This window comes from Salmo salar, chromosome ssa04 (assembly GCF_905237065.1).
Source record: "Salmo salar chromosome ssa04, Ssal_v3.1, whole genome shotgun sequence".
Lineage (NCBI taxonomy): Eukaryota > Metazoa > Chordata > Actinopteri > Salmoniformes > Salmonidae > Salmo > Salmo salar.
The window spans coordinates 18,610,449-18,634,129 of NC_059445.1; the positions used below are offsets into that span (position 1 = coordinate 18,610,449).

The 23,681-nt window shown below is 42.2% G+C and overlaps 2 protein-coding genes across 3 annotated transcripts in view; one reads left to right on the plus strand and one right to left on the minus strand.

The window, feature by feature from the left end:
* LOC106602437 (oocyte zinc finger protein XlCOF29-like) overlaps positions 1-23,681 on the plus strand; it is a 395,249-nt gene that overhangs the window by 195,655 nt on the left and 175,913 nt on the right. The gene's annotated exons all lie outside the window — the stretch shown is intronic.
* The window catches only part of zn214 (Zinc finger protein 214), a 31,510-nt gene continuing 10,363 nt past the window's right edge, over positions 2,535-23,681 (minus strand). Inside the window, exons 4-7 of one of the 2 annotated variants that reach the window (XM_045716210.1) lie at positions 19,797-19,961; positions 19,277-19,388; positions 14,933-15,060; positions 2,535-5,720 (exon numbers count right to left, since the gene is read on the minus strand). In XM_045716210.1, coding sequence (XP_045572166.1) covers positions 4,812-5,720; positions 14,933-15,060; positions 19,277-19,388; positions 19,797-19,961 — 1,314 coding nt within the window. In that variant the 3' untranslated portion in view covers positions 2,535-4,811. Of the gene's footprint in view, positions 5,721-13,624; positions 15,061-19,276; positions 19,389-19,796; positions 19,962-23,681 lie in introns of those variants that run through there. The other variant, NM_001140338.1, reaches the window with a different exon arrangement.

Below are 23,681 nucleotides of genomic sequence, written 5' to 3' on the forward strand. Positions count from 1 at the left end.
ACTCTCCAAATACAGGTGTGCCAAGCTTGTAGCGTCATACCCAAGAAGACGCGAGGCTGTAGTCGCTGCCAAATGTACTTCAACAAAGTACTGAGTAAAGGGTCTGAATACTTATGTAAATATGATTTCAGTTTTTCATTTGTAATAAATTAGCAAAAATGTCTAAACCAGTTTTCGCTTTGTCGTAATGGGGTATTGTGTGTAGACTGAGGGGGAAAAAAACAATATAATCCACTTTAGAATAAGGCTGTAACAACAAAAAGTCAAGGGGTATGAATACTTCCCGAATGCACTGTATATACAAACGTATGTGGACACCCCTTCAAATTAGTGTATTCGGCTATTTCAGCCACACCCGTTGGTGTGTAAAATTGAGCACACAGCCATGCAATCTCCATAGACAAACATACTTTCCTAATGAAACATTGATCTCAAATCCAAAATGCTGGAGTATAGAACCAAATTAAAAGTTTTAGCTTCACTGTCCAAATAAATGTGTGTACATCAGTATAAATACAGCCAACTTTGAGTGTGTGACTTGTGTGGCTGAGTAGGTCAATAATTGATTGACAATGTTTGCAACAGCCATGGGAGATTCATAACAATAACACACATCACAGATATGATGAAAGTTGGGAGGAGAGCATGAAAAAATATCTGATTAAGGGCAACTCCTACCTACTACCCAGTGCCCATTGTGGACACTCCTATGTCTCATAAGGATACTCAGGAGGGAGAAACATTTGAAGGGATTCTTCTTGGTGGGAACGGTCTGATGCTGCTTCACATATTTCTCCTTAGCGAAGCGCTTCCCACACGTGAGCAGGCATATGGCTTGTCGGCATCTGTAATGCTAGGCCTCACACGTTGTCACCCAATGACACCTAAGGTAGAAGCAGGTGCCACCACTATCAGGTGGTTAGTCTTTGAGCTCCCTCCTTGACTTCTAGCCATTGTTTGGGTGTTATTAGGATTGTGGGCTGAACTACACACTAGGTACCACGCATTAGACGGGACCCTTAACTTAAGGAGAAGACAGACTTGCTGAAAGACTCTCTGTGAAGGCTGAAGCCCAGGGTGACCTGCTCTGTTCATCATGGATACTGTGGTGTTTGTATCATAGAGATAGACCCTCCTGTTCCTATCAGCCCCAGGCCTTGCTCCAACCCTGCACTGAGACTGTGGCGAGCAACACCGGATATCAGCAGGTCTTCATGGACTGCAGACGGTGTAAACACAAATTGTACAGAAGAGCATATAAAGGTTTATAAGTCTTTGCTGTACTCACAGAAACATGACATATTAGAAAATGTTAACCACAGTCAGTTGAGTTTATTATTATATATTTTTTCCATGTGTCATTTCAAGAATTAAGTATAATGTTTTGGTTCGACTGAGATAACCAAGTCCACACAGAGTCAATTTTGTATTTAATTTCGACAAAATGGTCATACAATCACATAACGTGAAGTACAGTACTTTTATTGCACAAACTGATACGTGACACTATGGTAACACTACCTTTTCTGTAAATCTGGTACCCTTGCTTTGAAATAATTAATTTTAGAATACTTTGGAAGAGGTTCAACATTATTTTACACACAGCTTCACTACTTCATGTCAACTAAACATGAATTAACACTATCATTATGTCACTATAAAATACCAGTATCAACCTAAAGGGACATAGTTGTCATATCATACTCATTCTTTCCTCAGTTCACCTCATCCAGTTCCCTACAATATCCAAATCCACCAGAATGAACTACAAATAAACTAGTAACTAGTACTACATATCACTCTATACATGGGCCATGTGCATTTCCTGAGGTAGCTCCCCTCTGAGAACCTCATGTTAGTTGATTTGATACTATGCAAAACGTCTTAGTTAATTTGATACTATGCAAACATGTAAGTTGATTTGCTTACTTGACACTTAAATGGTTTGATAATTCAAAGGTGTGGTCCCACACTTACAATTATTGAAGACCTTGGCCTGTATCCACAAAGGGTCAGAGTAGGAGTGCTGATTGAGGATCAATAGTCTTATTCATTATGATTTAAAAGGCAAATCTGGTCCTAAATCAGCACTTACAGGGGGATGCCCAAGACACAAACAGTTGGTAATTCTTACACTACCGTTCATAAGTTTGGGGTCACTTAGAAATGTCCTTGTTTTTTAAAGAAGATATAATTTTTTGTCCATTAAAATAACATCAAATTGATCAGAAATACAGTGCAGACATTGTTCATGTTGTAAATGACTATTCAAGCTGGAAACGGCTGATTTTTTTTATGGAATATCTACGTAGGTGTACAGAGGACCATTATCAGCAACCATCACTCCTGTGTTCCAATGGCACGATGTGTTAGCTAATCCAAGTTTATCATTTTAAAAGGCTAATTGATCATTAGAAAACCCTTTTGCAATTATGTTGGCACAGCTGAAAACTGTTGTACTGATTAAAGAAGCAATAAAATTGGCCTTCTTTAGACTAGTTGAGTATCTGGAGCATCAGCATTTGTGGGTTCGATTACAGGATCAAAATGGCCAGAAACAAAGAACTTTCTTCTGAAACTCGTCAGTCTATTCTTGTCCTGAGAAATGAAGGCTATTCCATGCGAGAAATTGCCAAGAAACTGAAGATTTCTTACAACGCTGTGTACTACTCCGTTCACAGAACTGCACAAATTGGCGAGTGTCTAGTTTGAGAAACAGATGCCTCACAAGTCCTCAACTGGCAGCTTCATTAAATAGTACCCGCAAAACACCAGTCTCAATGTCAATAGTGAAGAGGCGACTCTGAGATGCTGGCCTTCTAGGCAGAGTTGCAAAGAAAAAGAAATCTCTCAGACTGGCCAATAAAAATAAAAGATTAAGATGGGCAAAAGAACACAGACACTGGACAGGGGAACTCTGGGTCAAAAGATCCCTGCGTTAACAGTAGTTGCCAGGGCTCTGTGTAAAGCAGGAGATTGAGGGATAATCCTTGTTGACCAGTGGGCGCCACTCGACCTCTCTGTCTCCAACAGATGCTGTGTGATTGGATACTTCAAACAAATAATCTGCCCCCAAGCAAATCCCATAGTGACACATTGAAACCAGTATTAGCAATAGAACCACACACACGTCTAAACAACAAAACTGCATGAACTTGATAAACTGCATTAATTTTCTCATTAAGAGTGTCTTTAGGTAAAAATAAAGTAGTTGAATGAAAGTAATAAAAAGGAATTTGTGAATATCATTTAGCCTACACAGTACAAACATGATATATAAGACACTTTATGTCTGGATACAATATCCTACCCAGGAATATTCAATACTGAAATCTGTTACTCTAGTTATTCCAAATGATATTTTCTGCTGACAACAATGAAAATTAATCTGTCTTTAATGCAGGGTTTGATCTAAACGTCAGAAGCTATCGAGTGGAATGGTTACTTTCTATGTTATAGAGTGGAATGGTTTTTCTGCTGGTGTATCCTGAGGTAGCTCTTCTCTGAGAACCTCTTCCCGCAGTGTGTACAGGCGAACAGCCTCACGCCCGTGTGGACCATCTTCAGGTGGTGCTGGCGGGAGAACTTCTTCTCACACTGGGGGCAGCTTTAGGGTTTTCCCCCTGTGTGGACCCTCTAGAATCCATTTCGGGAAGGGGGGGGGTGACAATGCACGAAATACAAATATAGATCAATTAAAACCATCCCACTTCTTCAGTCACTCACAGTCCAATCTAAATCAAATCCCTACACAGGTTCAGGGGCCTGTGAGGGCGGTACCTTCATGTACAGGATTCCTTGTACATCCTTAGCTACAGATTGTTACACCAGATGTGATTTACCCAAAAACTTTTGGTATCCATTAATGGGTGTTACAGGATAGGTACTGTTTGGTGTAGCACAGATCATTTTCTTCGTCCTCGATTCGTGGAAACAGGAGTCCCATAAAATGTCTGTGTCCAGTTGCAAAGGGTCCGTTTGAATTGAGATAAATGCTCTGTTATTAAAATAAATACTTTTTTTGCTCCACGAAGTATCCAACAATGTGTACGCCGCCATCTTGTCTATTTCAAGTCTTCTCTCATTGATTGAGACACCTGTCATGTCTCGACACACAGAAAAAATCGAAATAAGCCCACTTCTTGTGACTCTCACTGATGCCACTTCAAATGGATCTCCCAGGTTCCATTGATCCAAAACCCTCACTCCGATCAAAAACCAGTCTAAGAGTTTCCTATTGTCCACCACAACTTTACTTCTCTTGTTTCCTTTCTTTTTCGCCAGTGAAACCCACTCATTCTCACTGTCATCTTCACTCGCCAGCAGTTTCAAACAAAACAGTTTCCGCCATTGTGTCAGTCATCTCTTCCCATTTCCACCTACCTCCGTTTACTCTGAAGAGAATGTATCTTATTGGTTTGCCTCATACTTCAAAGGGTGCGGTTAAATGTTAAATGTATGCTTGCTGTTCTTTGAAATACGGTACTTCTTATGACATTACACATCAGATATCCTATGATCAGTATCTTTCAAGCTGAGAGCAGACTTGTTTAGAAAGAAGTGTTAGCTAGAACAGAATAGAAAATAATATGACTATATCAACTCCAGTAAGGTAAATATTCAACTCTTCTAGTTCTTGCCCAGGTTTACGGTTTCTCTAAAAACAAGGTATTTACTAGCCTGTTTCAAATGACAAGTTAACAAAAGGGTTAATGAAGGGTAAGTGGTTGATTACCTTCTTACTATAACTATAATATGTCAGCTAAAGAATGGTTCTCAGATATCCTCTGTGTACATCTCAAGCCACACTGCTACGAATTCTTCCCATTGTGGACACTCCTATGTCTGATAAGGTTAGTCAGGAAGGAGAAGCTCTTATAACATAGTTTGCACTTGAAGGGCTTCTCCTTGGTATGAACGGTCTGGTGCATCTTCACATAGTACGCTTCAGCGAAGCACTTCCCACACGTGGGGCAGGCATACGGCTTGTTGGCGTCAGTCCTAACGCTCGGCCCCCCACGTTGTGACCCAATGACACCAGAGGAGGTAGAAGCAGGAGTATTTGAGTTCTGTCCTCGACCTCTAGCCATTGTTTGGGTGTTGTTGGGGTTGTCTGCTGTGTTATAGGCAAGGTACCTTTTGTGATGAACACCCATTCTGACCCTGTCTGTATTCATGGGGTAACCATGAGGTAGCTGAGGAAGGCTAGACCCAGGTCCAGGCTTTCTATGAACGCAGTCACTAGGCATTAGACGAGACTCTGAAGGAGAAGACAGACTTACTGATAGACTCCCACCAGAGGGGTCGCCCACTACTCTCTGTGAAGGCTGAAGCCCAGGGTGACCTGCTCTGTTTATCATGGATACTGTGGTGTTTGTATCATAGGAACAGGAGGGTCTATCTCGATCAGCCCCAGGCCTTGCTTCATCCCTGCACTGAGACTGTGAAGAGAAGGGTCTGGGCTGCAGACTGGATCCTCTGTCTCTCTGATGACCACCAGGACTGAGGTTGTTCAGTCCACCTGTCCACTGGTTGTGTTCTGTGTGGTGGTGGAGCCTCTGTCCTTCGTGGTTCGGTCCCAGTTCCGACTCGGGAAGTAAGAGCGAAGGCTCCTGATCCAGGGTTCTGAACCGGTGCCAGGGTTTGTGACCACCCGTTTCAGAGGTCCAGTCTCTCCCACCAGCAACACCGGATATCAGCAGTTCCTCATGGACTGCAGACTGTAAACACAAAATGCAGAGAAGAGCATATTAAGATGTATATAAGAAAGTCTTTACTGTACACACAGAAACATGACACGATATTATAAAATGCAAACCATAGTCAAGCCCATCTCTAACACTGTGATTTAAGCATTAGTGAGGTCGGGCACTGATGTTGGGCGATTAGGCCTGGCTCACAGTCGGCGTTCCAATTCATCCTAAAGGTGCATAAGTATTCAGACCCTTTACTCAGTACTTTGTTGAAGCACCTTTGGTAGCTGCACACTGCCCTAACCAATCTGGACAAGAGGAATACCTATGTAAGAATGCTGTTCATCGACTACAGCTCAGCATTTAACACCATAGTACCCTCCAAACTCGTCATTAAGCTCGAGACCCTGGGTCTCGACCCTGCCCTGTGCAACTGGGTCCTGGACTTCCTGACGGGCCGCCCCCAGGTGATGAGTGTAGGAAACAACATCTCCACCCTGCTGATCCTCAACACTGGGGCCCCACAAGGGTGCGTTCTCAGACCTCTCCTGTACTCCCTGTTCACCCATGACTGCGTGGCCATGCACGCCTCCAACTCAATCATCAATTTTGCAGATGACACTACAGTGGTAGGCTTGATTACCAACAACGACGAGACAGCCTACAGGGAGGAGGTGAGGGCCCTCGGAGTGTGGTGTCAGGAAAATAACCTCACACTCAACGTCAACAAAACAAAGGAGATGATCGTGGACTTCAGGAAACAGCAGAGGGAGCACCCCCCTATCCACATCGACGGGACAGTAGTGGAGAAGGTGGAAAGTTCCTCAGCACATCACGGACAAACTGAAATGGTCCACCCACACAGAGAGCGTGGTGAAGAAGGCACAACAGCACCTCTTCAACCTTAGGAGGCTGAAGAAACTCGGCTTGTCACCAAAGACACTCACAAACTTTTACAGATGCACAATTGAGAGCATCCTGTCGGGCTGTATCACCACCTGGTACGGCAACTGCTCTGCCCACAACCGTAAGGCTCTCCAGAGGGTAGTGAGGTCTGCACAACGCATCACCGGGGGCAAACTACCTGCTCTCCAGGACACCTACACCACCCGATGTCACAGGAAGGCCAAAAAGATCATCAAGGACAACAACCACCCGAGCCACTGCCTGTTCACAACCCGCTATCATCCAGAAGGTGAGGTCAGTACAGGTGCATCAAAGCTGGGACCGAGAGACTGAAAAACAGCTTCTATCTCAAGGCCATCAGACTGTTAAACAGCCATCACTAACATTGAGTGGCTGCTGCCAACATACTGACTTATTCTCTAGCCACTTTAATAATAAAAAATTGGATGTTATAAATGTATCACTAGTTACTTCAAACTATGCCACTTTATATAATGTTTACATACCCTACACTACTCATCTCATATGTATATATTGTACTCTATACCATCTACTGCATCTTACCTATGCCGTTCGGCCATCGCTCATCCATATATATTTTTATGTACATATTCTTATTCATTCCTTTACACTTGTGTGTATAAGGTAGTTGTTGTGAAATGTTTAGATTACTTGTTAGATATTACTGCATGGTCGGAACTAGAAGCACAAGCATTTCGCTACACTCGCATTAACATCTGCTAACCATGTGTATGTGACAAATAAAATTTGATTTGATTATTACAGCCTTGAGTCTTCTTGGGTATGAATCTATAAGCTTGGCACACCTGTAACTTGGGGAGTTTCTCCCATTCTTCTCTGCAGATCTTCTCAAGCTCTGTCAGGTTGGATGGGGAGCGTCACTGCACAGTTATTTTCAAGTCTCTTCAGAGATGTTCGATGGGGTTCAAGTGTGGGCTCTGGATGGGCCACTCAAGGACATTCAAAGACATGTCCCGAAGCCACTCCTGCATTGTCTTGGCTGTGTGCTCTGGGTCGTTGTCCTGTTGGAAGGTGAACCTTCGCCCCAGTCTGAGGTCCGGAGCGCTCTGGAGCAGGTTTTCATCAAGGATCTCTCTGTACTTTGCTCCGTTCATATTTCCCTCGATCCTGACTAGTCTTCCAGTCCCTGCCGCTGAAAAACATTCCCACAGCATGATGCTGCCACCAATCAACGAGTCTCCATGGTGATGGATAAACTTTACATCAACAGGCAATTGTATCGGGACTCTAGAGTAACTCCCTCGCTATAATTAATTAATTAAATGTTCAAATCTGAGTTTGTGTTGTAGTGTATCATGACAACTTCAACTATAATGAATACATGCTCTATTGATCTCCACTTGACAAGGAAACAGTTGCAGGTTAATGTATGTAGCCTTCCTAACAAAATACATTAGGTTTTTAACTTGGTCAACATAAATAATATTCCTATTTTGGCTCTGACCGAAACGCATTTAGATGCATCTGTAAATGATGGGCAAATTAACATTCAAGGATATAGTCTACTTAGAAGAGACAGGAATAGGAATGGTGGGGGTGTAGCACTGTACATTCAGAATCATATACCTTTTAAGAGGAGGGATGACCTTAATGTATGTCAAGTAGAGGCACTATGGGCTCAAGTACATCTGCTTCACCAGGCAGCCATATTGGTAGGATGTGTGTATAGACCTCCTAGCTCTAAGGTGTCCTATCTGGATGACTTATGCACTGGGTTTGACCAGGCCACAGATAGCAACAGAGATGTATTTATCTTGGGTGATTTTAATATAAATTGGAAGGATCATAATAATTCGAATAGAATTAAATTGATGAGATATGCCGAGAACTGTGGTTTGAAACAAATGGTTAATGATACTACTAGATCATCAACTAAGTTGGGTCACCATTCAGACACGTGCATTGATCTGATCTTCTGTAGTATACCATTGCAATGTTTAAAAGCCAGATCAATGCCAGTGGGTTGGACAGACTATAATTTTGTGACCATAACCATGAACACCAAGGTTCCAAAGAAACCCCCTAGGATTGTGTTCCAGAGAAATGTTAAAACATTTCATCATGAGCTATTTCAAAATAATTTGGCTGCTGTACCCTGGGAGCTGATTTATCTAGGGGATGATTTCAATCACGCTACAGAATGTTTTATTGATTTGCTTACTGAGGTAATGGACCATCATGCCCCAGTAAGAAAGAGTACAGTTGGGGCTCGTCCACCTCCATGAATTGATGATGAACTGGGTGAGGCTTTTTCTCAAAGAAATGTGGCAAAAGTCTTAGCAGCCAAATCAGAACTAGAAATTGATTAACAGAATTATAGAACATTACGTAATTATGCAGTTAAATTGAATCGTAAGAAAAAATATATATTTTACAAAAATGCTTTTATTGATTGTAAAAATTATTCTAAAAAGGTATGGAATACAGTTAAGGGTCTACTTGGTACATCTATCTCATCATGCCCATCTAGTGTGGAGGTTGGCAGGAGAACAATAACAAAACCAGCTGACATTGCCAATCATTTTGCAGATTTTCTTTACAAAGAAAATGAATTTACTGAGCAATAATGTAAACATACATTCTTCCAAACAAGCTATTGTCCAATGGTTGATGATCATATTATGAGCAACAAGACCTGCTCTTTTAGTCTACAAATGGTGTCAATAGGAGGTGTTAAACCATTTGAAGTCATTACCCGATGATAAATCTACAGGTTATGATCTTATGGACAATTTGTTTTACTTCGCTATGCTGCTCCCCAGATTGCAGCTCCACTTAAATATATATTTAATTGGTCACTGGAAAAGGGGATGTTTGCAAATGTATGGAAGCATGCGAAACTGTGTCCTATTCCGAAAGACAGCAAAGAACCCATTACTCCTGCCAATAGTCGACCAATTAGTCTACTCCCTTCACTCAGTAAGATATTGGAGGGTATTGTGAGTAGACAAATATGGGAGTACATGGAAAAGAATGATCTGATTACAGCCAATCAGCATGCTTATCACAAAAACCATTCCACTACCACTGCATTGGTTGACATGACTGACCAGTGGCTCAATGCTGTGGATAATGGCAGGTTTGTGGGTGTACAGTCGTGGCCAATAGTTTTGAGAATTACACAAATATTAATTTTCACAGTCTGCTGCCTCAGTTTGTATGATGGCAATTTGCATATATTCCAGAATGTTATGAAGAGTGATCAGATGAATTGCAAAGTCCCTCTTTGCTGTGCAAATGTACTGAATCCCCCCCAAAAAATTCCACTGCATTTCAGCCCTGCCACCAAAGGACCAGCTGACATCATGTCAGTGATTCTCTCGTTAACACAGGTGTGAGTGTTGACGAGGACAAGGCTGGAGATCACTCTGTCATGCTGATTGAGTTCGAATAACAGACTGGAAGCTTCAAAAGAAGGGTGGTGCTTGGAATCATTGTTCTTCCTCTGTCAAACATGGTTACCTGGAAGGAAACACGTGCCGTCATCATTACTTTGCACAAAAAGGGCTTCACAGGCAAGGATATTGCTGCCAGTAAGATTGCACTTAAATCAACCATTTATCGGATCATCAAGAACTTCAAGGAGAGCGGTTCAATTGTTGTGAAGAAGGCTTCGGGGCGCCCAAGAAAGTCCAGTAAGCGCCAGGACCTAAAGTTGATTCAGCTGCGGGATCGGGGCACCACCAGTACAGAGCTTGCTCAGGAATGCCAGCAGGCAGGTGTGAGTGCATCTGCACGCACAGTGAGGCGAAGACTTTTGGAGGATGGCCTGGTGTCAAGAAGGGCAGCAAAGAAGCCACTTCTCTCTAGGAAAAACATCAGAGACAGACTGATATTCTGCAAAAGGGATTGGACTGCTGAGGACTGGGGTAAAGTCATTTTCTCTGATGAATCCCCTTTCCGATTGTTTGGGGCATCCCGAAAAAAGCTTGTCCTGAGAAGACAAGGTGAGCGCTACCATCAGTCCTGTGTCATGCCAACAGTAAAGCATCCTGAGACCATTCATGTGTGGGGCTGCTTCTCAGCCAAGGGAGTGGGCTCACTCACAATTTTGCCTAAGAACACAGCCATGAATAAAGAACGGTACCAACACATCCTCCGAGAGCAACTTCTCCCAACCATCCAGGAACAGTTTGGTGACAAAAAATGCCTTTTCCAGCATGATGGAGCACCTTGCCATAAGGCAAAAGTGATAACTAAGTGGCTCGGGGAACAAAACATTGATATTTTGGGTCCATGGCCAGGAAACTCCCCAGACCTTAATCCCATTGAGATCGTGTGGTCAATCCTCAAGAGGCGGGTGGACAAACAAAAACCCACAAATTCTGACAAACTCCAAGCATTTTTTTATGCAAGAATGGGCTGCCATCAGTCAGGATGTGGCCCAGAAGTTAATTGACAGCATGCCAGGGCGGATTGCAGAGGTCTTGAAAAAGAAGGGTCAAACACTAAAAAATATTGACTCGTTGCATCAACTTCATGTAATTGTCAATAAAAGCCTTTGACACTTATGAAATGCTTGTAATTATACTTCAGTATTCCATAGTAACATCTGACAAAAATATCTAAAGACACTGAAGCAGCAAACTTTGTGAAAATTAATATTTGTGTCATTCTCAAAACTTTTGGCCACGACTGTACTATTTTTAGATTTTAGTGCAGCATTTGATTTAGTGGATCATGAAATAATTTTGACAAAATGAATGCATTATGGTTTTAAGAAGGTAGCATTGAATTGGGTACAGTCATATCTAACTGACAGGAAACAGTCCACCTATATCAATGGTTAATTTTCTTCCCCTCATGCTTTAAACTGTGGAATACCGCAGGGCAGTTGCCTTGGGCCACTTCTTTATTTAATATATACCAACGACCTTCCTTATGCCTTATCTGTATCTCAAGCTACTATATTTGCAGATGATACTACAATTTATACAGCAAGACAATCGGTTCAACAGGTATGGCAAGCTTTACAAGGAGATTTGGAGAATATCAGGGAGGGGGTTTGCCGGAAAACTTGTTTTAAACACCAAGAAACCAAAGTTATGTTGGTCTGTTCCACTAAGAAAAGGCCAACAACACAGCATGGGATACAATTAAGTATGGGGGGAGTACAAATTGAGGAAGTGGCAGAAACCAAACTACTGGGAGTGCAGCTAGACAACTGCTTATCATGGTCGCCTCAAACAACTCATCTATGTAAAAAAAATATCAAAACAGCATGCATGATCAGAAGGATAGCTAAATATTTACCAGGAAAGATTCTTAAGCAAATAACACAAGCATTAATTGAGAGTCAGGTGAACTAATGTTCTGTGGTCTGGGGAAATGCATCAGAAAGTGAAATTAGGAGGCTGCAGATTGCACAGAACAAAGCAGCAAGGATTGTTTTAAGGTGGGGATATGGTTCTTCTGTTGTAGTCATGCGCAATGCTCTTGGTTGGTCATCAATCAACAAGATAATTGAAAAAAACATGCTTATTTTATTTCATAATATACACAATTTAAAACGTGCAAACTCTATTCACAACGGTATTCAGTTGGTAAGAGACAGACATTCAGTAAATACTAGGAATAGATTTTCCACCATCTATGTGTTATCTAGACAGAAAAGAGAAATAGGCAAAAGAACATTTTGATTTAGAGCAATAAAGAAATAGAACATTTTACTGAGCAAACCAGAAACCTCTCAATATATACATTTAAACAATACTTTAAAACCATTTAAATATAATACATATAAATGTTGTGTTGGACTATAATAGACGAAGATTCAATATATTTTTAGACTGAGTATTTATCGGGTCAATATGTTAGTGTATTATGTCTGTTTGTAACAGTGTGTTTATATGTGAAAATGTGTTCGTATGCTAAATTGTATTTTAATGTTTAAGGCCTCTTGGAAGATTAGTCCAAATGAGGACTAAAAGAGATCCAAATAAAAATGTTAAAAAATGAAAAACCACCATGCTTCACCGTAGGGATGGTGCCAGGTTTCCTCCAGACGTGAAGCTTAGCATTCAGGCCAAATAGTTCAATCTTGGTTTTATCCAAGAGTCCTTTAAGTGCCTGATGGCAAACTTCAAGCGGGCTGTCATATGCCTTTTACTGAGGAGTAGCTTCCGTCTGGCCACTCTACCATAAAGGCCTAATTGGTGGAGTGCTGCAGAGATGGTTGTCCTTCTGGAAGGTTCTCCCATCTCCACAGAGGAACTCTGGAGCTCTGTCAGAGTGACCATCGAGTTCTTGGTCACCTCCCTGACCAAGGCCCTTCTCCCCGGATTGCTAATTTTGGCCGGGCGGCCAGCTCTAAGAAGAGGCTTGATGGTTCCAAACTTGTTCCATTTAAGAAATTGTTTTGGTACCTTTCCCTAGATCTGTGCCTCGACACAATCCTGTCTCTGAGCTCTACGGACAATTCCTTTGACCTCATGGCATGGTTTTTGCTCTGACATGCACTGTCAACTGTGGGACCTTATATAGAAAGGCGTGTGCCTTTCCAAATCATGTCCAATCAACTGAATTTACCATAGGTGGCCTCCAATCAAGTTGTAGAAACATCTCAAGGACGATCAATGGAAACAGGATACAGCTGAGCTCAATTTCGAGTCTCATAGCAAAGGGTCTGAGTACTTATGTACATAAAGTATCTGTTTTTTATTTTTAATAAATTAGCAAACATTTCTAAAAACCTGTTTTTGCTTTGTCATTATGGGGTATTGTGTGTAGATTGAAGACATTTAAAAAAAAAAAAAAAACTTATTTTAGAATAAGACTAACTTCACAAAATGTGGAAAAAGGGAAAGTGCCTGAATACTTTCCGAATGCACTGTATAGTGTACCTAACAATATGGAGCCATTGGAGTGAATTATAAAAAATGTCCATGTGTTGATTTAAGAATTAATTATAATGTTTTGGTTCGACTGAGATAAGGGGCACTCAGTCCCCACAATGATACAAAAAGTCAGTCACCACCACAGAGTCTGTTTTGTATTTAATTTCAACAACATGGGCATACACTCACCAAACATAAAGTACAGTACTTTTATTATGCAAAACGATACATGTGACAAGTAGAATAACTTCTCATTACCTTTTCTTTAAAACTGGTAGACTCGCTTTGATCAAATACATTTTAGAAGACTTTGGAAAAGGTTCAACATCACATTACACACATCTTCACTACTTCATGATAAGTAAACACGAATTAAGGCGCTATCATTATTTCTCTGTAAAATACCAATATCAACGTAAAGGGACAGGGTTGTCCCTTTTCATCAGTGAAGCATTTTTACAGACACCACCATCACACCAACCACCACCATATCATCTACTCTGCCTCGTCATAATCATTCTTTCCTCAGTTCACCTCATCCAGTTCCTTATACATCCACAACCAAAATAATTAACTACAAACAAACTAGCTAGTACTACATTACGTTACAATACTTTATACATGGGCCGTGTGCATTTTCTGCTGGTGTATCCTGAGGTAGCTCCTCTCTGAGAACCTCTTCCCGCAGTGTGTACAGGCGAACGGCCCCTCTCCCGTGTGGATCTTCAGGTGTATCTTCAAGCGGTGCTGGTGGGAAAACCGTTTCTGACACTGGGGGCAGCTGTATGGTTTCTCCCCTGTGTGGACTCTCTGGTGCCTCTTCAGGCTAGACAAATGGGAGAAGCTGTCCCAGCACAAGTGGCAGCTGAACGGTTTCTCCCCCGTGTGCATCCTCTGGTGGATCTTCACCTGATTGGGGAAACTGAAGGCTTTCCCACAGAACGAACACATGAAGCGCTTCTCTTTGACGATGCCACCTTTACTGATTCTGTCTCTACTACTGTCACGTGTCAATGGGCTTGTGTAGCCATTTAGTGTTGAGGCACTGGCATTGTCTGAGGTCTGGTTTAACATTAGAGGAGTGTGAGGAGGATGAAGGCCAGGGACTGTCTGTGTTGTCACAGGGTCCATATTCCAGTTGATAGATCCTATAGAAGGCAGGCTGAAGGCAGCACCTGTTAGGGGGTTAACCTGAGGCGCCATCAGTCTCTCTGAATCACAACTATAGGAGCAGGACGGAGCATCACTAACCGAGTCTGTGTCTGTTCTCTCCAGCCGCATATGGTCACCTCCCTGTCCCCGCAGACCAAATCTACGCCTCGCCCTGGTCTCAGCCAGTCTGTTGTCATGGAGACTAAATTCAGATGTTGTTTTGTGTTCGACTGTCTGTTTCTGGTTGTGGTTAACAGTGTTGTTCCCCAGCCCAGAGTTGAGGACGCTGTCCCATCCACTGACCTCCACTATGTCACCTCTGGTCCTGGCCTGCTCAATGATGTTGTCCCCTGGGCCCTTGGCTGCATCAGTCTGGGTCTGGGAATCCATGATGTCTCCCCAGTCTCCTCTGTTAGCCTCCAGCCAACCACCTGCAGGAAGAGGTTAGAAAATAGACAGAAAAAATGTCAGAAAACTCTATATATGGAGATTATTTTGTCAATTACTTAGTCAAGTTCATACATTATAACGGGTGTGTTTTGTTTGTAAACATAAGTTGCATTGATTTAATTTTATGAATGAAGAAAAATAACAACAAATAATAGCCAGGCCATCACTATTCCCATTGAAGATCTATTACTGTATGTAACAGTGATGTGCATTCAGGGTAGGCAGTGCCTTGTCACCTTCATTTGGGAAAATGCCATCTTCCCAAATGTGTAGTGATCTGGTACAAAATGCCCAAGTAGGCCAGAGAGAAAGGCAGCCTCGCTGTGTCCCTTTTTCCCACCCTTCAAACTCCAAACTCAATGCAAGCCATTGACATGACTTGCGGTCTGTTTTTCTACCTTATACTGCCAGCTAACGGACGCCAAAAGGCAGGCAGAGAGCTTCGCTGCCTTTAATGTGTCAATATGTCCCATTAATTTTCATTGCACTCAAATAATAAATACGTATTGGCATGAAAAAAGTAATGGGTTAGGCTGGGGTATAGACAGAGCTCGCTCCTGCCTGTGGACGTCACACGTCATCTGCCGCCTTTTGGCGGTTATGTTCGTTTTACTGCTAGCTAAAGTAAGCTGATCAGGATGACTAACACTTTGCATCTGAAACAGTTTTCAAAGTTGGATTTTCTTGCGAAACAAGGGATGGAAGATCAACACCTGAGTTTAGGGACCTACATCAAAGGAAGGGACAGAAAATAACACAATCCTTTCAATCTGAGTGGTATCAACGGAAAGACTGGCTCTAACTGTGGCAGCGAAGCTAGCAGCCGACTACTGCTTCTCCTGCCTGCTGTTTTCCGCCAGCGACAGCATGTGGACAAGAGCCGGTTACTGCGACTTCCAACAACTTGCCTATAGCACTCAACAAGCATGAGAAATCTTTCTCACGTCCAAAGCCAGATACTGTAGCTCTTAAGACATTTGGCAGCTCATGGATAGATCTGGCATTGAATAAACAACGGAGATTGAATATCAACATGCAAAGTTTTAGAATGGGTGGCCAGTAATAAACTGTTCCTGAACATCTCTAAAACTAAGAGCATTGTATTGGGTACAATCATTCCGTAAGTTCTAGATCTCAAGATCTCAGCTGAATCGTGTAATGAATGGTGTGGCTGTTGAGCATGTTGAGGAGACTAAATTACTTGGTTTTTCCTTCAATTGTAAACTGCCATTTTTTTCAACAGTTTGACAGTTTGCTAAGATCTGGCAGCAAGCTGATATGTCTGCTGTTTGAACCAGTAAAGGCAGCTTTACCACTCTTGGGTAGCGTAATTACTTTGGCTTTCCTACAGGCACGAGGACAAAGACTTTCCTCTAGGCTCAGATTAAAGATGTGGCTATAGAGTCAGCTAACCATCCTCAGTAGCTTTCCATCTAAGCTGATCGAGAACAATTTTTCCACCTCTGATAGCACTGGAACAGCAGCTACAAGACTTTGATAGTTTCTATGAGCAGTTCGAGCTGAAAGGCAATGAACTGGGCCTGGCAGAAAGCGGAACTCGTAGTAAACAGACAATCAGTGTAGAGAGGGGGCAAATCTATTACAGTATACTGGACAATATCAATGTTCAGACGAGAGCCAGGTTTGACCACTTTGGTGAACTTAAATTCCTTGGTTTAGTGTTATACTTTATACTTCTCAACTCTCAATTATGTGCTCAATAGCAACTATTTTACAAAGATATTTGATATGCCTTTGAGATATGGAGCGAGGAAAATGTGCATTAGCCGTTGCGAGTGCATAGGACGGTTGGCTACAACTGCAATGTTTTTTGGGACCTTTAATGTACTTTTAGATTCATACATGGCTACTATGAGTGGGTATTATGTTTAGAGTTAGTGATCTAGCTAATGTGTTGGGTTTCCACATACTCAGGTGGTGAATTAGCCCCAAATAAATTAGCCTATGATATTAGAGCACAGAAAGATGCAACTTCATCTCTATCGAAAAAAAATATGACAATTCTGGAGCCCTATCTTTAATTATTTTTTTGTACCTTTTCTCCCCAATATCATGCCATCAATTGGTAGTTACAGTCTTGTCCCATCGCTGCAACTCCCGTACGGACTCGGAAGAGGCGAATGTCGAGAGCCATGCAACCTCCGAAACACAACCCTGCCAAGCCACACTGCTTCTTGACACACTGCTTGCTTGACCCGGAAGCCAGCCGCATTGATGTGTCGGAGGAAACACCCTCCAACTGGCGACAACAATAGCATAAGTGTCTACCCAAAATGCATCAAAATCACTGGATTAGATTGCACATTAAAATATTTTTTATCACATCACAAGAATGAAACAACTTATTTATTGAATACCATCTCAGTAGTCTATTAAACTTTTTAATAAAGCACTGTGAATGACTTTATAAGATGATAGGCCTACTCATTTTTTATATTGCGTGATGCGGCAAAAATAAATGGGTGCAACTAAATCCTGGCCTGGTGCCACCAACTGAAAAACCAGGGGAAAATGTTAGTTTGGAGCCCTGCTACAAGGGGAATGCCATCCGTATGGAAAAGTTTTGATATGGACAGACCTCACCGCACGTCATTTGTACAGAGCCTTCAGAAAGTATTCACACCCCTTTACTTTTTCCACATTTTGTTGTGTTACAGCCTGGATTTAAAATTGATTAAATTTAGATTTTGTGTAACTGGCCTACACACGATACCCCATAATGTCAAAGTGGAATTATGTTTTTAGAAATGTTTACAAATTAATAAAAAATGAAAAGATGAGTCAATAAGTATTCAACCCCTTTCTTATGGCAAGCCTAAATAAGTTAAGGAGTAAAAATGTGCTTAACAAGTCACATAATCAATTGCATGGACTCACTCTGTGTGCAATACTTGTGTTTAACATGATTTTTGAATTACTACCTCATCTCTGTACCCCACACATACAATTATCTGTAAGGTCCCTCAGCCAAGCAGTGAATTTCAAACACAGATTCAACCACAAAGACCAGGGAGGTTTTTCAATGCCTCGCAAAGAAGGGCACCTATTGGTAGATGGATACAAATAAAAAAAAGCAGACATTGAATATCCCTTCGAGCATTGTGAAGATATTAATTACACTCTGGATGGTGTATCAATACACCCAGTCACACCCAGATACTGGCGTCCTTCCAAACTCAGTTGCCGGAGAGGAAACCGCTCAGGGATTTCACCATGAGGCCAATTGTGACTTTAAAACAGTTACAGAGTTTAATGGCTGTGATAGGAGAAAACTGAGGATGGACCAACAACATTGTAGTTACTTCACAAAACTAACCAAAATTACAGAGCGAAAAGAAGGAATGCTGTACAGAACACAAAATATTCCAAAACATGCATCCTGTTTGCAATAAGGCACTAAAGTAAAACATGTGACAAAGAAATTAACTTTATGTCCTGAATACAAAAGCGTTATGTTTGGGGCAAGTCGAACACATCACTGAGTACTACTCTTCATATTTTCAAGCATGGTGGTGGCTGCCACTGCATCAAGTTATGGGTATGCTTGTCTTCTGCAAGAACTAGGGAGTTTTTTTGGGGACATTATAGAGCTCTGCACATGCAAAATTCTAGAGGAAAATATGATTTAATCTGCTTTCCAACAGACATTGGGAGACAAATTCACCTTTCAGCAGGACAATAACCAAAAACACAAGGCCAAATATACACTGGAGTTACTTACCAAGACGACATTGAATGTTCCTGAGTGGCCCAGTTACAGTTTTGACTTAAATCAGCTTGACAATCTATGGCAATACTTGAAAATGGCTGTCTAGAAATGATCAACAACCAACTTGACAGAGCTTCAAGAATTGTAAAAATAATAATGTGCAAATATTGTACAATCGAGATGTGCAAAACTTTTTGAGACTTACTCAGAAAGACTCACAGCTGTAATCGCTACCAAAGGTGATTCTAACATGTATTGACGCAGGGGTGTGAATACATTTTCTAAAATGTCTAAAAACATGTTTTCACTTTATCATTATGGGGTATTGTGTGTAGATGGGTGAGAAAAAATATATATTGAATCAATTTTGAATTCAGGCTGCAACACACACGCAATGTGGAATTAGTCAAGGGGTATGAATACTTTCTGAAGGCACTGTATGTAGGCTATATGTATTTCTCCCTTACCTTGCTCCCCCATCTTTAGTCCACTCAGCAGGTCAATGCTCTTTGGTCCGTCTTCTATTGTCTCCTCTTTGACCATCAGCAGATTAGGCTTCCCATCATCCATGTCTACTGACTGTAAGAGATACAGAGTGAGAAGATGTTGGATTGAAAGCTGATATAAGCACCCTGCTATGGAACATCTTCTGATTGCATAATACTCATAGCAATCCCTCATTGCCCAAACATGTTAGCTGATGTGATACTATGCAAATGTGTCTGTTGATTTGATTACTCGACACTCTTTAATGGTTTGATAATTCAAATGCATGGTCCCACACTTAAATCAAAATTAATCAAGACCTGGGCCCATATCCACAAAGACTCTGAGTAGAAGTGCTGATCTAGGATCTTTCCATATAATCTTATTTATTATGATCTAAAAGGCTAAACTGATCCTAGATCAGCACTCCTGCTCTGAGAGGCTTTGTGTATATGGGCCCTGACCTAATATCATTCAGACAGTAGTTCAAAGTGGGCTCACCTTGGTGAGACTGTGTGTGGTCCTGTGCTGCTCAGCTGGTTCCTCTGTGGGTTCAGGAGGAGGTGTAGTCTGGTTGTCCTCCATGACCATGGTCCCCTCAGCGTTCCCCAGACCCTCCTCACAGCCCTCCTCCTTCACCAGCAGCACCTCTAGACCCTCCTCCTCCTGGAAGAGAGGTAATACAGATTACACAGACATATACTCCCTCAGGTACATACACACAGATAATAAACTAGGGCTGGGAATTGCCAGGGATGTCACGATACGATATTATCACGATACTTAGGTGCTATGTATTGCAATATGTAACTGTATTGATTTCTCCCCATCACTGTAATAAACACACTTTCAACATGGAATGTTTACCCACCCCCAGAACGTTTGAGTCCCATACCATTTCACCAAGTAAAATTATTGTAAATGTAAATGTACAGTCACCTCAAATTATTGGCACCCTTAATAAATATGAGCAAAAAAGACTGTATAAAATAAATAATTAAAATACTGAGCTTATTATATGCTCCCAAAATTGGGAAAATTATATTATTTTATACAAACAGAATTGCTCAGAGAAAGATTTTTTAACAAGTAATTTTTTTTCTTCTAAAAAAGATAGGTTTCAAAATTATTTCAATACTCCAGCACCCTACCCTTGTGAGGATAACGACACTTAGCCTTTTTCTAAAATGTTTTATAAGATTGGAGAACACATTGGGAGGGATATTAGATCATTCCTCCATGCATAATTTTCCAGGTCCTTGATATCCTTTGTCTGCGCTTATGGACTGCCCTCTTCAATTCAAAAAACAGGTTTTCAATGAGGTTCAAGTCCATTGCAAAATGTAGATTTTGTGGTCAATTAACCATTTCTTTGTGGATTTTGATATGTGCTTGGGGTTAGCTTGGGGTTAAATTCAGGCAACCAGGTTGTTGGATAAAATGTCCTGGTAGTAAAGTGATGCCATTGACCTTAAGATCCCCAGGATCAGTGGAAGCAAAATATTCCCATAACATTAAATATCTTTCTTGGAAGGCTTAATCACAACCTTCCCAAGAAGGTACCCACTATCAATCGCTATGGAAAGATACCTAATAAGATACCACTCTCTTGCGAGAGCGGGGGAGGATGATCGACGTACAGGACAGACCACTGTTATGACCACTCATAAAGGACAACCGACAACGGAACAGCTAAACAATTTATCTAGGGTCTACAGATGTGTAAAGATTTTCAAAAACAAGAGGGGTATGAAGATCTATCAGGCAAGGGGTGGCAAATCGGAACATCACTGATGCACCAGGGGAGACAGAGAACCAACAGGAAAGGGAAGGCAAACAACATACAAGACAATATGTACAGAACAACACAGGAGAGACCAGGAAGGAGCCTGTGAAATCAATCAATAACAATTATTTTATAAAGCCATTTTTACATCAGCAGTTGTCACAAAGTGCTATACAGATACCCAGCATAAAACCCCAATCAATGCAGATGCAGAAGCACAGTAGCTAGGAAAAACTCCCTAGGAAGGCTGGAACCTAGGAAGAAACCTAGAGAGGAACTAGGCTCCGAGGGGTAGCCAGTCCTCTTCTGGCTGTGCTGGGTGGAGATAAGAGTACATGATCATTAAGGCCCTATCGGTCTTAAGATGGCCTAATGTGTCAGCAAAGAAGGAATGGGACATGTTCGACCGAGACGTGGATCAAGTGCTGGAGGTAACACTTGCAGGAGATGTAGGGAAGAATATCTGAGCCATGTCAACTATCATCTGGAGCATAGGGGCTGACAGCTTTAGAAAAAAAAGAGAGGAAATCCAAGACGAACATCAAGCCAAGAGAAAACCGATGTCTGAAGAATATAACGACCCTAAGACGCGACCTGCGGAGGCTGAAGAAGGCTTTTCACCAAGTAAGGGAGGGAGTGAAACCAGCATCGAAGGACATCTGAGACAATCTGAGAGAGCGTATAAAGACCTTGTGCCGAGCTGAATACCATCGCAGTGACAGAAGGAGGCAGATGAAGGAGAGGAATGACTTTACCCTTCCAGTATCTATCAAAACCCCTGGAGGACAAAAGATCAGGAGAGCTCAAAGCAACAAAGGAAGAGATGGAGGAGCACCTACGTGGAGTCCACAGCGACCCCAGGCATGAAAAGGAGCTGGAAGAGATGGCAAAACTCATCAAACCAATGAAGCCACCATCCCCTTCGAGGTGTTGGAACCCAGCTGGCAGGAGATTACTTTCTCAAGAAGGCCAGGAGAAGATCAGCACCAAAGCCTAATGGTATTCTGTACAAGGCTGCTGAAAGTGGGATGGAGGAAAAACTATCTTGCAGAAAGTTGGCTAGTTGCTGAGGGCTGTTTCATTCCAAAAGAAGATAACTCCACAAACATCAAGCAATTCCAAACCATCTCACTCCTCAATGTGGAAGGTAAAATCTTCTTGACTTTGGGCAGAGTTCCATCTGTCCGGCTGCCTTGAACACACAAGCTTCATCTCAAAGATCGAGGACGCAAAGCATAACCAAGGAGGCATGGCAGTCCTGTGGCTAGACCTAACCATTGCCTACAGAACCATACCCCACAAGCTGGTGGAAACCACACACAAAGACCATGTACCTGCAAGACTCCAGAAGCTCCTCCAATGCTATTTCGACAACTTCAAGATGCGCTTCAAAAGTGGAAAGGCTGGAGGTAGGTATTGTGGCCGGGGGCACTCTCAATCATTTAGATTTCTGCAGCGATGAACCTCCTTGTTAAATCAAAAGAGAATGTGACAAATAACATTTGATTTGATTTGAGAGGTCTGATTGGAGGTTAGAGATCAAGGTCAGAACGGGTCACAAGTGGTCAGCCAGCAGAGCACTCATAGAGGTGGAGGAACGACTGCAACACGCTGACATTGTTTGGTCGGTAAACCAAGGCAGGCTGGGTCTGGGATGCAGAACCAGGTCAAGCTGGAAGAAAGCAGAGTGCTGAGGCATGGTGCAGAGGGAGGTCACAAAGGCTGAGGAAAAAAGAAGGCATGTCAGAGCTGTAGCCATGAAAAAAAAGGCAGCTCGACACGCCGAGAGAGCGTGCGAGACGGGGCACTCACCCGGCAACACATCTGGAACATGAAAGGGCAGCAGATTAAGTTTCTGGCTTGCTCTGTGTACAATGTTTTGCCCACACCAACAAACCTCCAGACGTGGGGGTTGGCAAAAAACCCAGCAGCACAATATGTGGACGACTGAGCATGTGCTCTCCTCCTGCCAAGCAGGTCTGACCAATGGTTATCGTTCTTTGGTCTAGAGGCACCAAGCAGGTGGTCCTCATCACGCTCACAGTGCCCTGGGAGGAGAGAATGGAGTTGTCACATGAGTGGAAGCTCAAATACCAGTCCCTCATCCTTGAGAGTCAGCAGAATGGATGGAGAACCTGGAATCTACCAGTTGTGGTCGGCTGCAGGGGCTTCGCTGGCCAATCACTCTGGAGAGCCCTGGGGCTACTTGGCATTGAAATAGTGGCAAGGAAGAAGCCAGTGGCTGATGTACAGTAAGAAAGCAGGAAGAAGTGGACATCCTGTTGAGTCTGCCTGAAGTGGAATGAGCGGTGTCAGAGCCAAGTAGGCAGTAAGGAGGCAGGGCTGAGTTGAGTGGTGGATCGAGGGGGTAGTTCCAGGATGCTGGTTCTGCCGTCGAGCCCCACTGAGGTGTCGTGGCATATAGTGTAGTCTGTAGTTTAGACTGATGTTTATAGTGTAGTCTGTATTTTCTTTTTGCCTGGTATGTACATACTGTATGTGGATTGTGTCATTTGTGTGTCTATACAGTGCCTTCAAAAAGTATTCACACTCCCTTAACTTTGTTCAAAACATTTTGTGTTACAACCTGAATTTAAAAT